This window comes from Setaria italica, chromosome VIII (assembly GCF_000263155.2).
Source record: "Setaria italica strain Yugu1 chromosome VIII, Setaria_italica_v2.0, whole genome shotgun sequence".
In the NCBI taxonomy this organism is placed as follows: domain Eukaryota; kingdom Viridiplantae; phylum Streptophyta; class Magnoliopsida; order Poales; family Poaceae; genus Setaria; species Setaria italica.
The window spans coordinates 31057705-31072090 of record NC_028457.1 but is presented as its reverse complement, the minus strand read 5'-3'; the positions used below and the strand labels follow the sequence as shown (position 1 = coordinate 31072090).

Here is a 14386-nt window from a genome sequence, read left to right as displayed (position 1 = left end):
TGGCTTTCCATAAAAGCAGAACTTTTGATGTAAAAAGAAATGCACAAGGTCTTGCAGATGGGATCGAGTAGCATCATAATATTTGCACTACCACTACATTCAACCAATCTTACATCTGGCCTCAGTTTCCAAAGGGCATTTTGGGTTGGTACTCTACCAGCTACTCACAGAACCGATTCTCTTCCTTCGCAACTCTACATGACTACATCTATCTACGTTCCTGATTATACACACGTATTTTCATATACACTCCAATGCGTTGTTTCATGTCCGATGTACAACGCCAGATGACGCAATCAGGCTGATATCTACAGACATTTCACATATTTTGCTGATCAGACGCACCGAATGGATGCTGCTTACACTTGGAAGACCTGTGTTAGAGGTTCATTGGCAGGTTAGATATTTTCATCGCCTCTGCATTATGGTGTCTCCTGGAAGTAAGGATGATTTAGCGCTTCATCGACGCTTAGACGGTCCTCCTGCAAAATATAAGTGTTGATGGAACATGAGCACATCAAGGAAAAGGAAATTAAATAATAGCATAAGATTGAGCTATCCTCGTATGTAGCTACGCTCTCCTCTTTCTAATCGCAAGACTGCTTAAAACAATTGCATGGAATAGGGTTCAAGAAACTTACAGGATGCCACACCAGTAGCTGGCGTGCAAGTCGCAGTGCCCATAAATTAGGAAAGCTGGAAAACATTAGCAACATTAGGAGTAATTAGATCAGAAAATGATGGTCTAAATATTCTGGGAAGTGGGGACAACAAAAATGTGGGCAAGAGAAGAAAAAAAAAAGGCCCCACCCCATTTTAAGAGGATCTCTGATCTTCACTTGATGTGCAAATGACTCTTCAGAGCATTTCCATGAAGCTAACCCAAATTGACCCTTAAATAGAGTAAAAGAAAGCCATCATGAGTAACTAATAGCATAACCTGCTGGGAGCTTCAGCTATAGTAACTAATAGCAACAGAAATAAAAATGCATGAGTAACTAATAGCATAACCTGCTGGGAGCTTCAGCTATAGTAACTAATAGCAACAGAAATAAAAATGCAGTAATTTATGTTCCATGGGCTACCATACAGTATAAGGATGTATCAGCTGCATTGCACATTTCTTATACGCCTTTTCTTTTTTGTCCTATGAACTACAGTGCGTAAATGAAACGAGAGTACTAGAGAAGTGCTCTGGTACTCCTTTCTTAAACCACTAGCATGAATCCTAAAGTACACGCCATTAATATTAAGGCACACTATTAGTGATATTAATCTTCAGTACAGGCCCGACCTTTCTAGCCCTGCCAGCCGTGCCCAGTCCAGCCCATCCAGAGCCTGGATCTAATCGATGTTATAGCCCTTTTTCACATTCGGCCGGTGGTTCGATTCTTCCCTCAAGAGGAACAGCAATGATTGCATGGACAGGGCCACACATCACTTGTGATTTGTGGCTGCACCGCTGCCACCCCTGTTGGTGGCACGTTGCTACCATGCCCGTACCTCCCACCGCTTCCCCTTACCACGTCGACGGCTAATTGCAGTGAAAGATCAGTTTAGAATCCTTTTTATTTCAGGTGCTTAACTAAAAGTGTGTTCATAAATTGAGTTCGGAATATTCAGACCACCTATAGATCATAGTGATACTACCTAGAATATTTCTGTATATGGATCATATTATTTGACGTGTGAAACTTGTATTGCTTCATGTTTGATTGCAATTGGCACAGTACACCATTTAGCTTGCCTTTATGAAATACTAGATGATTCCTCATCTTCCACCAGTTGCGACAAACAGCAGCACAAGGAAAATTCACATGAGAGTTCGCCATGCAACAAGGGCAGCAGCGGTGCACCATGCCCTGCAGCTGCGGCTTGCCATGCCTGTGATGCCCACCCCCCGCACCTTTGCGCAGTTGTGCCGCCACCATGGAGTTTGGGGTGAGATGCAGACTTCGCAAGGTCAGCCGCAGGACCCAATGAGGCAAAATGAGTACAAATTTGTGGGCATGGCCTGTGGTCACACGCAGATGCATGGAGCAGGTCGAAAGGCCGACGTCACCCGAATCTCTCGGCACTTGAAAGGAGTTTCAGTTCAGATGGTCTTGTCTGAGCTAGGGCTGGAATGACAAGGCTCAGGCAGGTACTATAAATTAAAATATTTAACAAAATCACTTAATAATTAACTATGTTTGCTTAGGATTCTTGCGGTCTTTATAAACAGGAGTATCGGAGCACTTCTCATGAAACAAAACAATTATTTGCTCAGTTATCTCCCATCTTTATAAAGAAATGTAGATGTTGCACAGGATCATATCAGTTCAATCGCAAGTTGATTAGCAGATCAGTACTGACCTGTTCTGAGCTTCCACTGCCATGTTGTGTTGAAATCCCTGGGATCAAAATACACAACTCCATGTATGACCTCAACCTAATATCAGAATAGAAACGGAATGTTATGCCAATCATTTTAACTCAAGAAGAATATTATACATGTCTCTACCACTACATATGATATGGACTGATTATTGATACTAGAATAGCAGGATAGATCGGCTACTCGCCCTCCCTAGGAGGCTCTGAGATGCACTCTTGATCTATTTTCTGCTTAAACTCAATTGATACATCTCCCCTCTATTTATAGAGGGAATTACTTGACCCCTAAGCAAATATCCTAACAAACCCATCTAACCTATCTCTATCCTAACCAACAAACTAATCCAAACCGTGGCACTGTTCACGCGCTACAGTAGTGGGCCCAGGCCTAGGGCCGGTCCCACTACCGTAACAACATACACTGATGGTTAGTGAGGGCCTAAAAACCAGATAATGTCACATTATGTCAATGTGGTATATCAACAGAGTGAAACATCAATTGCTAGGTTGCCTATATATAACAAGAATACAACAATTTAAAGGTTTTCAGTTAGTCCATTAAGTGGGTCATTTCTGGTAATGGCATGCCATCAATTCTTTTTTTTTCTACAAAAGAAGGCAGTGGCCTTTATATGGCTTTTGTCGGTACCAATCTTTTGGGATAACTCAAGAACCATGCAGGAAAAATGCAGTTCATATTAACCTATTAAATCTGAATTATCTATGATGTCCTTAGGCTTTCCAAGAGAAGCAGAACTGCAGACTGTATAGCATTGCTAATCCAGATTTCATACAGAGAGATCAAAACATTTTCTCACTTGTATGCAAGCTCCTTTGTTTGTTCACTCCACCCTTCAAGACGCTGATCCATTAAAACACGTGTACGGTCGCTTATCTGAAAAATGTGGGGAGAACCCATTATCAATTCTAGCATGACAACTCCAACACTCCAGATATCATACCTGTAAATAGTTAGATAAAACTTCAGTAAATTGCAGCGCAGCTGTATGCCAGACACTGGCACATACCAGCATTCATAAAGTAAAGGAAGTGGATAAAAGAGACATACTTCAGTCTTGCACTTTTTGATCCTTGAAACCAGTTTGAATTAAGGAGTGCCTCTGGAGGAGTGTACTCAAAAGTCTGTTCAGATCTGGAGTTGAATCAGGATTGGATTAGAATGGATCAAAACAAGTTGAAGTAGTACCATGCAACCCAAGTCTAGTGTCGTTTTCAAGAACAAGCACATGGGAAATGTTGTGAGGAAAGGTTTCTTCTATACCGCATGTTGTTAGACAATAAAATAACAGCAAATATTATTACACGCACTTGGCCTTGGTTTAGTCTTCGGCCATGCAGAGCAATAAACCCTAATTAACAAAAAAAATCCTAAGTTCCAGGATCAAACATGTCCATCAGGGAAGAAAACCAATCGAGTTGGTAAAGGAAGGACCTACTTTACAATGGACCACTGGCAAGGGCGCGATAGATGAATAGGGCAATGAAAAGACTTCGAAAAATCCAAATAATGAACCCTTGAACTTATTAAGAAATTCAGAAAGAGACCCTAAATTACTCCTGATACTAAATCACATAATTCTATAATTCAAATCAAGATCCTAATTTTATGCTACAATCAAATCCTGAAGGGAAGGAGAGAAAAATGATCACACACCGAGTAGGCCCTGAACCATAAAGATGCTTCAATGTGTAGTCATCAATGGCACTGCCGAAGTCAATCAGACGCCTGTGTACAAAAAGTTATTAGTAACAGAAGAATGCAGCATCCTTCTTACAATTTTAAGACAGGCAAAGGTGACTATTGAAGTTTGGAAAACATCTCAAGTTAGAATCTCAATTCACCAAAAGAAAGGAACTGTGTGAAGATATGTGCCATCTAATTGCTCTAATCTCTATTTGGTCTAATCATTTTGCTACTATGAAGATTAAGATAAATGATAAATAAAATACTACTCATAATTGAATAATTGAGATACTGAGATCCAAGAAAAATGGTAGCCAAAAATCAATTAATTTTTTTTTGAATTGCAGTTCATCTTACATTTCAGATATTCAGGTCAGGAAGTTATAATTTTCTCAAATACTTTACTGTAGTATTTAAAATAGCTCAACAGTGCAGTGATGTGAATTCATGGGGTACGGCCCATGGACTAGGATAATGGTGATGCTGTTCTTTGTCAAAGTCTGGCTTGGTTATTTCATGCTTTCTTAAGAATAGGTCCCTTTCTATAAGGGCGGCTTGTGGATGGGTGCTGCAGTAAGAACCAACAACAGTCACTTGATACTTGAGAATATAATCTCTGCTTTCCTAACAAATCATCTCTCTAAATTTCTAACCAAACCAGTAACCTTCTAAACTAATTGGTAAGACACTGATTCACCGGCCATATCGTAGGAAACTAACAATTTATTTAAGCAATAGATATCCTTATTTTTAGAAGGTAAGACTGTTATAATCCTACTGCTACAGTATTCACTACTGTTCGGAGTCCATAAGAGGCAGAGCTACACTGAAATAAGCGTGGGGTCAGTTATTATATGAATTTCCAATTTGCTGTTAATCGTGGACACTTGATATAGGTGCTTCGCAACATTTTGTGGGGTCAACTGGCTTCGCAGCTGCAAAAGTGCCTCAGCCACTAAAATCAGCTAACCAATATTTCAGCAGCTAACAACCTGTTGTAAAAAGAGAACATTTTAGTATAGAAACATCATGAATCTTACATGTTCAGCTTATTTTTCTTTGCTTCAGATGGAACCTCTCTTAGACACTTTCCGGTCTCCACATCCTCAAAGCAAATGATCATGTTCTCTTTCATGGCACAAAAAGAAGCAATCTTAACATGACTAGTTAACAGAAATTGTCATAGAGAAGAAAGAAGGATTAAAGAAATACAGAAAACAAGGAAAGAATAGGCGCAGTGCCATCTGTACCAGGTTTGATATCCCTGTGAGTGATATTGCGATCATGGCAAGCTTTCAGTCCCATCAGCTACAAAAGAAAAACTGAACATAAGATAATATGCAAAATCAACAATAAGTAAGCTGTTTCATCAAATTAAAAAAATTAGTAAGCAACTTGCAGAACTATTGTTATTCTCTTTATGCTTTTGATGATAGCTTAAATCTAGAGCTAAAAAGACAAAATCCAAGTGAGAAGTGACTAAAACCCATGCATAGCATTTAGTTCACAGGAGAACCAGAGTCAGTGTAAACATACCAGCTGCCATAAGAGGTTTTGCATTTGATTTTGCCCAGCTTTTGTTGTCCTTAACCAATACCACCACTTCGATGGGTGTAGAACTTGAATATGTCTGACCTCCTCATTATTGTTGCCAGTGACTAACTTTGTTTCTTCAGCCGTATATATCAATTTTGATAGTGAGCGGCCTTCATTATGGTACACAAGCCATATTTCCCTTGATTCTGATTCGAAAGATTCTATAAACCTAGCCACATGCTTGAGTGGTTCTTCGGTAACAGACATGTTCCTTTCTAGTAGGATATCAGTATCGGATTGCATGTCCATTGAAAAGATAGTCGATGATGACTCTGTCCTCGACATACCTTCAAGAGTTCTGGAAGCATTTGAAAATAATTCCCCAAAGTATTTCTCCCGCAATCCACTCAAGTAAGCAGCATTTCCCCTCTCCACCTGCAGTTTTGAATTAAGTCTAAGATAGGACAATAAGACTCTTCTAGCATCAATATACTTGTTTTAGGGAAATCTAAATTTATTTACATGTTTGCATTGTGAATAGCAGAATTGCTCAAAATATAAGAGTTTCAGATAAACATAGCAGAATAGCAAATAACCTGGACTATAATAAATCCTAGACATGGTAGAATCCACATAAAACTTTAAGTTTGAACAGCAACAACTCTATGATTTCTTGGGCACTTTGCCAGCTTCAGCTGGAAATAGCTAAAAAAAGCTGAAATTCTAGTGTCTGGACTGAACCACACCATTGAGTACCCTTTTGGGATGGAACAGATGTAGTTTCCCTTCTTGCGTGGTTTTCAGTCAGTTTTCTTTACTAGTCTTGGGACAACTCTTTCCCAAGTGGAGAAATGAATCCCCCTTCACCACAACCCGTGTTCATGACCAAGGTTGGAAAAGGCGCTAGGCGCTCTCTAGGCGGTGACCCACCGCCTAGAGCCTAGGCGCGCCTAGGCAGGATTAGGCGTTTTTCTAGGCGTTGCCATACAAGTACATATACTTTGCCATATACTCTAAGAAAAGGAGAAACAGGAAACTGGTGGGCCTTGAGTTGAAAAGAAAGACCCATGAAAGCAGCCCAACTATCTCAACAGCCCACTTATCCCCACCTCCCACCTTATCTGTCCGACCCCGACACCTCCCCTCCCCTCATTCGACCCCGCCGCTCGCCCCTGCATCACCCCCGCCTCCTCTGCCCCCACCATCCGGGCCTCCGCCGCCGCTGCGGGTCTCCGTCCCCTGCCTCCTCCTCCTCCTCCTCCTCCTCCTCCGTGCACCCGCGGCCGCCCCTGCTTCCTCCACCACCACTGCCCGTCCCTGCTTCAGCCGCTGCCCGTCCCTGGCCTCTGCTGCCACCACGGGCTGCCTAGGGAACCGCCTACCCCCTAGGCGCCGCAGTACCCCGCCGCCCAGCGCATAAGCCTTGTGGAATTCTGCCTTGTGGAACACTGTTCATGACATAATGGTGAAAAATAGAGTTTATATTTCACGATCACGAGCATATCTGTAAGGTCGCAGGAGACAGTAATTTTAAAGTTTTCCAGTCAAGGGCTGAGGTAGTAAGCAAGGGCAGCTTTCCCTAGATGTTGCCAGCAAGTGCTCCTCCCCTACTGCATGCACGAGGACCTCGTGCACGCAGAGGTTCTGGGCTACTAGATGTGGGGGAACTTTTCAAGTTTACTACTGTTTAATCCTAATGAAGATGTGGGGCACATGCAGGGAACAATACATGACATACAGACAGGTAGTTTGTCGATGCATGAAATATTTAATTTACCATTATGCGCTTCAGTATGAATAAATCACCATCTACTGTTTCTGAGACATGATCTTCATCAGATGACATTGTGTTTGAATTTGTGCAATTATACGAGTCTGATTTAGGTATAGTTGTAAAATGTTGAGGTTCTTTATGCGCATCTCTATCTTCAGAGCAATTCCAGTGAAATGCCAACCAGACTTCACCATACGAACCACGATCGAATCTTCTCTTAAGCTTGTACCTGAATATGGTTTAAAAAAAAGGAAATCTCATTTTTATGTATAAAAGACTTGAACTATTACTATGAAACTGCAAATTATTCCAAGCAATGTAGTTGAATAATGTAATGCCCACTCACTAATTCATACAGAGATCATAACGCACATTCCAGGGAAAGTGATTGCAGAGGACCAAATCGGTATCCCACAGCTCATATCTACTATATCCTATCCTTACAACTCATCAGACCAATAAAACTTTCAAGAAGTAGCCCTTGCAATAGCTCTTCCATTTAGGATGTGCTTATTTTACACTTCACTGAAGGATAGTCATTTCATAAATGTTACAATGAGATAACAGAAATTGTTTCTGCTTTGTAATTTACCCCCAAACATGCTGCTTCATTTGGAGAAGCAGCTAATGTTTTGCTTTTGCTTTTGCTATTGCATAGCATCTGACAAGAAATTATTCCTACACTTAGCATGCAACTGCACAAATGTCAAGATGGCTCAAGTTGGTAAGCATATAAATAGTCTGGTACTCACTGAACATAAATTTAAGTGATAAGTCCAATGAACAACAAAGAACCTAAACTTCAATAACACAAATAGGTGATATCCAGGTATAACTTCAATAGGCGATATCCAGAATTCCAGATAGTATCAATTATGAAGAAAAGAAAAGCTATCCATTCAAAATATTGCAACTACCCAGGACCTTTCTCTCAAAATATGTATTCGAAATGTTCCTTGAGAAATGGAATGGTACCTGAAATCTATCTTGTTGCCAAAGGAGTGTGAACCATTTGATTTGCTTCCATTATGAGGAAGGGAGTCAAGTAAACCAAAAAAATTTGCAACAGCTTCAGGACCATTGCACCGCCCCATTTCACCATCTTGATGACCAAGGTATAAGCAAAATTGTCTGTCCTTGTATTTTTCAAGATTACCTGTATACAAATGTAGAAGGGAGCAACCAAAGTCAAGAACAAGATAGACACTATCAAACACGTCAAGCATCACATCAGAACTCCACAGCCCTCTCAAGAACCCAATTCAGTCATTTAGCTGTTTCTAAAAGGTGCCCAGATAGGTGCTGGATGTCACCCTAATATAGGTAAAACACTCAGTCTTAAAAGATGATTATTCAAACATTTAAGATTGGATGATAAGCCATTCAAACAAGAAGGTTTCACGTTCCAACAAGCTAACCCCAACAAGAAAAAGGAACAAATTTAAGGATTTATTTCTGAAAAGATCTACCATGAGCATCTAAAAGAGACAACTAACCATCAGAATATAATGCCGCATCAGGTGGTATGTGATTGAATTCATGGACTTCTTCACGCTGGTATGCTTCCGGTACCCTAAAAATATAGTCCATATCTTCATCCAGACTCTCAGATAAGTAGAAACAACCAAGTCTCTTAAGTTTTGCTTCAACCTAATTTCAGAAGAAGCAATGAAACTCATCACAAAAAGCGAAAACTAAGAAGCTATATGCTAAATGAAACAGATAATAACCAATAAGGTAGATTCACAAAGCATAAAATTGTACAACAGATTTGTTTCAATTGGCATATCTTACTCCCAATACAGAAAAGTATCTACATTCCTCACTTACCAAGAACCTCTGGAACTTCGTTGATGAACGCCTGAAATACTCCATGTCAATAACAGCTGAACTAGTGATGTCATCTGCTAGCCATATGAAAATACATGTAAGTAAAAACAAGTACAAGGAGTTCATGAACAATTGAATAACTCCATGCTAACAACATAAACAGACTCCATCCTCTACCCACATAAAAATAAATGCAAATAAACAAAGGACAAGGACTTCATTGGAAAACTTGAACTCAACTAAGGTGTACTATGTATAGTGGCATAGTCGAATGGGTAAGTCAAGGAGCAAGGACTAACAGATTTATGGAAAGAACAAAGCAGCAGGGCAACAACAGAAGAGGATAACAACATAGAATTCAAATAAAAGGCGTCAATGATTGCTCCCCTGTGAAGATTTGACATTCCTGTTTAGGTTTTAGGCTATATTGTTAACAATGTGGAAAATGAGCCAACTGACTACTAAGTAAACTTTGATATGCAGAAAATGAACAATATTAGCAAAATTGCTAGGGTCCTTCGGGACTAGTCAAAACCAAATTACATAGAAGTGCAATTACATACAGAAATGGAGTGGTTACAATAAAATTAGCCAGTGCAGTAAAAGATAAGTGAGACTACCAGGCTTCAGTTGGTATGGAATATTCTGTACTGGTAAAATAGACGTCTTGAGATTTTCTTCAAACTGGGACCAATCTTCTAACGTAGTACCAGCACTACTAGGTGATCCCAATGGAACCACCACAGCAGCCACATTGTCTGTCGTGCCTTTCTGCAAAGCTACACGAACTACATAATCTGCCAAATTATGTTGTGTGATAGCTGATGATCCAAAATCCTGATTAACGTGAAATTTTGCATGTAGCATCAGGTCACAAACATCTTGCATAGTCATTTTCTCAAAGATCCCATCAGATGAGGCAACAAGAAAAGTGTCATTATCTGACAGAAACTGCCACCCTGTCAATTCAGGTGTCGATATTACCCCATACCTACAAGAACAATTAGAAGGATCAATTTAGCCTGTCCAAAAAACTCTACTGAATCGAGAAATAGCATCTTATATTATCATTTGAAGAAATTCCACCTTAGCAGGGGACTCTGCCTCACGGGCAACTTATATCTATTTTTTGATTAATACTACAACATATAACAGTTAACCTGCAGATGCTCCATACTAAATATATTCCCTTTTGGCTGTATTGGGATTTAAAACTTCTGCTCTTATAAAGAGGCTCAATCTCCATTCTATCCCCCATCCACCTCTTCCTATCAAACCTGAGCTAACAGTTGGGTCATCCATGCATCTCTTGGCATGATCCCTTTGATTTCAAGCTGCTGTCCCTTGATGCTTTCCTTTCCCCTTCCCAACAAAATGAGATCACCATACACACCATGTTGCCTCTTAAACAAGCATAGATAACATAAAGATGGGAAAGCAGAACAGGATAGGAAGAAGATAGTGATCTTCTTGACTGAGGGGCCAGTAGTAATTGGCATCCTCGAGTCAGTTTTTTATGTGTTTTTTTAAATAGTTTTCCTTGTATTGTTGGTAATTGGAGTTGAACAACTTGCCTGTACTAGGGAACAATGGGTCATCCTTCTATACGATGACTCCTCACGATGCCACCCATGTTCATCCCCATTACAGGTTGTACTGATGTGCATGGGTTATGGGAAACTGGCATATACTGATACACAATTTCTGCCCCACTGACCATTAGAAACTGAAGCATATGGGCTGGCTTTTGTGTCACATTAACTGGTTTTAGTGTGATCTGTCATTTGTACAGTTTAAGTCTCGTATACAGCTAGTCAGTTCAGAGGTCTCCTTTTAGTGGGACAAGTCATGGTAAACCTGGTGTGAGTTGTAAATTGGGATAGTTGTTGATGTTTAACACTTTGTGTTTTTGCTTTCCTCTAAGGCCTGATGGTTTTGTATGAACTGCGAGCTACAAAGTATGGCTAATTTATTATTTATTTTTAGAAAACAATGTGAACATGTGAAAAGAACTGGGGAAACGGGCAAGTGAGGCAGAGATGGAGAGAAGCACAATAGATTGCATGTTAACCTTTTGAAAGGAAGGTCACCAATAGCTCTTGAGAGCGCTAGCTCACCATTAACACGGTATACACCAGACCACTCAATAACATAACCACCAGCAGCCTCCACGCGGCTTCTCTCGTCTTCTCTATCAGGATGATGGTCCTTGGTCAGCTCCCTTGCATGATACAATGGTCCATCATAATTTGCCAAAGCAAATTCTTCATGATCAATTGAGTTTCTCTTTCTTCTCCGTTTCCCTGATACAATGCAAGCCTTCATATTAGCATTTGTCCAAAGTGCTAGAACAAAGGCTGATAAGGAAAACGACATATGTAAAGCAAAAGGCATTATTTTTTTTAGCATACTACTTTTCAGGACCTACAATTCATGCATAGCTAGCATTGGTTCTGTGTGATTTGTGACTGTGACCTAGAAATTATTATCCAGTGACCAAGCAGAAACTATTCCACCACAAGAACAAAACTAGTTATCAAAAGAGGGCAGCTAAGCAATGTCACCAAGGCCTGTTTCACCACAAATATGTGAAAGTCCAGCTGGTAAAGTAAAACAAAATAACGTGACCTTAAGGCCTTATGGTAGAACTAGAATATGATGCCGTGTTGGAGAGAATCTTGCACAGGAGCAAGGTCACACGGACCAAAAAAAGAATGCAGACAACATCGCACTTTCCAAAAATAGCACAGCAATACCCAAGAAATTATCAATAATATGATTTTTCTATGATAGTTTCCAACTGTTGACTACGCACCTTTTTCCTGTGTTGCTACTAGAGTAAAGTGCAATAGTGAAAAAGGATGTTAAATCTTAAATAGAGGCAAATCTGGATCACCCAATCACGACAATAATATATTATGTGATTCATAACGGAAATTGAGGCCACCAAAACATGGATCTAAGGATGTCAAACCACAAAAAGAATGGGTTGATATTTTCAATGCAGCTAAGGGCTAACTATACCCTGTAAACATATATATTATTCAATAAATATGACATCAGGAGATGGCAGACATAACTATTTCGACGGTGTAGATCATGTCCTTCTGAGCACAGAAAAGCTTTTGAATCTCCTACATTGGCAGCTATAATTTGTCCATCAGCTATCAAGACCACAGTCGCTGTTGAACCAGACTCAAAATGTTTCTGCGAAGCTTCCTGCATCGTACACACAGAATAATCCTTTTCAGATGTATGAAGCTGTGTTACAAAATTGAATTATGTAGCTGAAACATTAGACCTTCCTTGGAGAATGTTAAATCAATATCATGAACTGCCCTCGTCAATGATTCCTTCAGTATTTCCATGTGAAATGATCGGTCTAAAATAGCTGGCGATATCCAGCAAGACCTGAAAATTTTCGTCAGTGAGCAAGTTTGGTTACCATGAAGCTTGAATCATTTGCACTTATGCTATATATGAACAAAAAATGGCGTCTGCAAAGAAAGGCATACCCCTCTCTGTGGTTGGATTGGTCATCCTTGTACAGATTGAATATGTTGTTAAGAATAGCAACTTCCTTATATGTCAGTTTCCCGGTAGATTTTCTGAACATCATGGAGTATATACCATCGAGAAGAAAATAAACATGGAGCAAGAAGTACTCCAGGAAAAGCTTAGAAGCCATCTCACTAGCCTCAGCTCCATTATGACCATCAAATATGGCAACCACTCCCACATCAACCTCTTTGATCCTCATCTGCTCTGTATCATGTCAGAAAGTTAGCTACAGGCAAATTACAAACAAATAGGGTGCATGCATGTTAAAGAGTAAACATTGACCCCGAATACCTAAAAATGCTTTTGAAAAACAGCATCGAATTAAAACATTAATTGAGCACACAACAGCCACCACAGTGCTACAATTGGACACCCAGCTATGGTGTATATTTGTACCATAGATCTCCAGGCATTTGACGTGTTACAATCTGGCAATCAGCATCCCAATAAGTGCCTCAGTGCTTTTCCCATTACCAATCTCTCCGACCAAGATGTCACGAAACATCACACAAGCACAAGCACACTGAACTAAAGAGTAAACTAGAACTCTAGAAGATCATTCAATTCGGTCCCTATCTCTAGCTTGCTGCTCATGGCGAATAACTGTGCTGTGTGGTGCTGCAATGCTAGGTTCCAGCAACAATCCAGAAATCTCCAGTTCGGTTTATAGAGCCCATCCGAGTCACCAGCTGATCTGAGCACTAGAAACTGGAACCTGCCAGTCCGTGCTGCGGAGTAGCAGGAGCTAGTAGTACCTAGGAAGGGGATGCGGATGCCGAGGGCGCAGACGGCGCGGTCCTCCTGGGACCGCCGGCGGCCGCGGTCGGCCGCCACGTGGCAGCCCATCGGGGAGCTCCCCCTTCCCCCGCCATCCCGCTCGCCGCCGGCGCCGGGCGGGGGCAGCGTCCAGCGCGGGCAGTGCGCGGACTGGAACACCGCCGGCGCGCCGCCCTCCCGGTACACGGCCAGGCACGTCGCCGACTCGGCCGCGCAGGGCGGGGGCGGCGCGAGGAGCGCGTGGAGGAGGAGGAGGGGAAGGAGGGGGAGGAGGCCGCGGTGGCCGGGGACGGGCAAGGGCATCGGCGAGTCGCCGCCGGCGGAGGAGGCTGGAGGAGGCGGAGAAATGGTGGGCCTGGGCCGGAATGACGCTTGGCTTGTTTCTTTCTCGGTGGGCCCAAGTGCCGGGTACACACCCCGGATCACCCACACGCCACTCTAGTGCATCAAGTTGCTCCATTCCAAATTATTTATTATTTAGCTTTTCTAGATTTATAGATATTATTATGCACATAAATATAGATTATATCTAGATAGATTATATCTAGATACATAGTAAAAATTATGCGTCTAAAAATACTGAAATAACTTACAATTTGGAACGAAGGGAGATTTGTATTTTGGTTTGGCGAGAGTTTGAAGCAAAATCTAATGAAACAAACTACACACTTTCAACACCTTTGGATTTTCTCCCGCTTCTTGTAAGGATGTATGAGCACACGACAACATATTAAATTTTTTTCACGGATGGGTGCACACGAAAAAGTTGGACACAAAAACAACCGCTTCCACATTCTTAACGAAACACTTGCATATACAAGTTTTTG

General features: G+C 41.1%; 1 protein-coding gene across 5 annotated transcripts; it reads right to left on the bottom strand.

Moving 5' to 3' along the window:
* Nucleotides 1-8: 8 nt before the first annotated feature.
* LOC101768355 lies at nucleotides 9-13955 on the bottom strand. 5 transcript variants are annotated; one of them, XM_022829125.1, is made up of 21 exons: nucleotides 13538-13953; nucleotides 12737-12986; nucleotides 12523-12632; nucleotides 12302-12436; nucleotides 11293-11524; nucleotides 9842-10212; nucleotides 9222-9298; nucleotides 8888-9041; nucleotides 8367-8547; nucleotides 7395-7620; nucleotides 5965-6052; nucleotides 5618-5892; nucleotides 5332-5389; nucleotides 5122-5209; nucleotides 4052-4123; nucleotides 3446-3529; nucleotides 3195-3338; nucleotides 2356-2431; nucleotides 811-893; nucleotides 642-696; nucleotides 9-482 (listed from the first exon to the last, which is right to left on the bottom strand). In XM_022829125.1, the coding sequence occupies exons 1-21, from the start codon at nucleotides 13860-13862 to the stop codon at nucleotides 423-425; spliced, it is 3144 nt and encodes a 1047-aa protein (XP_022684860.1). In that variant the 5' UTR covers nucleotides 13863-13953; the 3' UTR covers nucleotides 9-422. The 5 variants fall into 5 exon arrangements, 4 of the variants coding, with proteins under 4 accessions (XP_022684860.1, XP_022684859.1, XP_012704016.1 ...); XM_022829124.1 differs by having other exon boundaries at nucleotides 5618-6052; nucleotides 13538-13952; XM_012848562.2 differs by having other exon boundaries at nucleotides 5618-6052; nucleotides 9222-9295; nucleotides 13538-13951.
* Nucleotides 13956-14386: the final 431 nt, after the last annotated feature.

Excerpts from the sequence above, each read along its gene's own strand:
- LOC101768355 (XM_022829124.1), bottom strand. The coding sequence starts at position 13,862 with ATGCCCTTGCCCGTCCCCGGCCACCGCGGCCTCCTCCCCCTCCTTCCC. Across the intron at positions 12,987-13,537 it reads CATCCGCATCCCCTTCCTAG|AGCAGATGAGGATCAAAGAG; the intron begins GTACTACTAGCT and ends GACATGATACAG. Across the intron at positions 483-641 it reads AGCTACTGGTGTGGCATCCT|GAGGACCGTCTAAGCGTCGA; the intron begins GTAAGTTTCTTG and ends TATATTTTGCAG.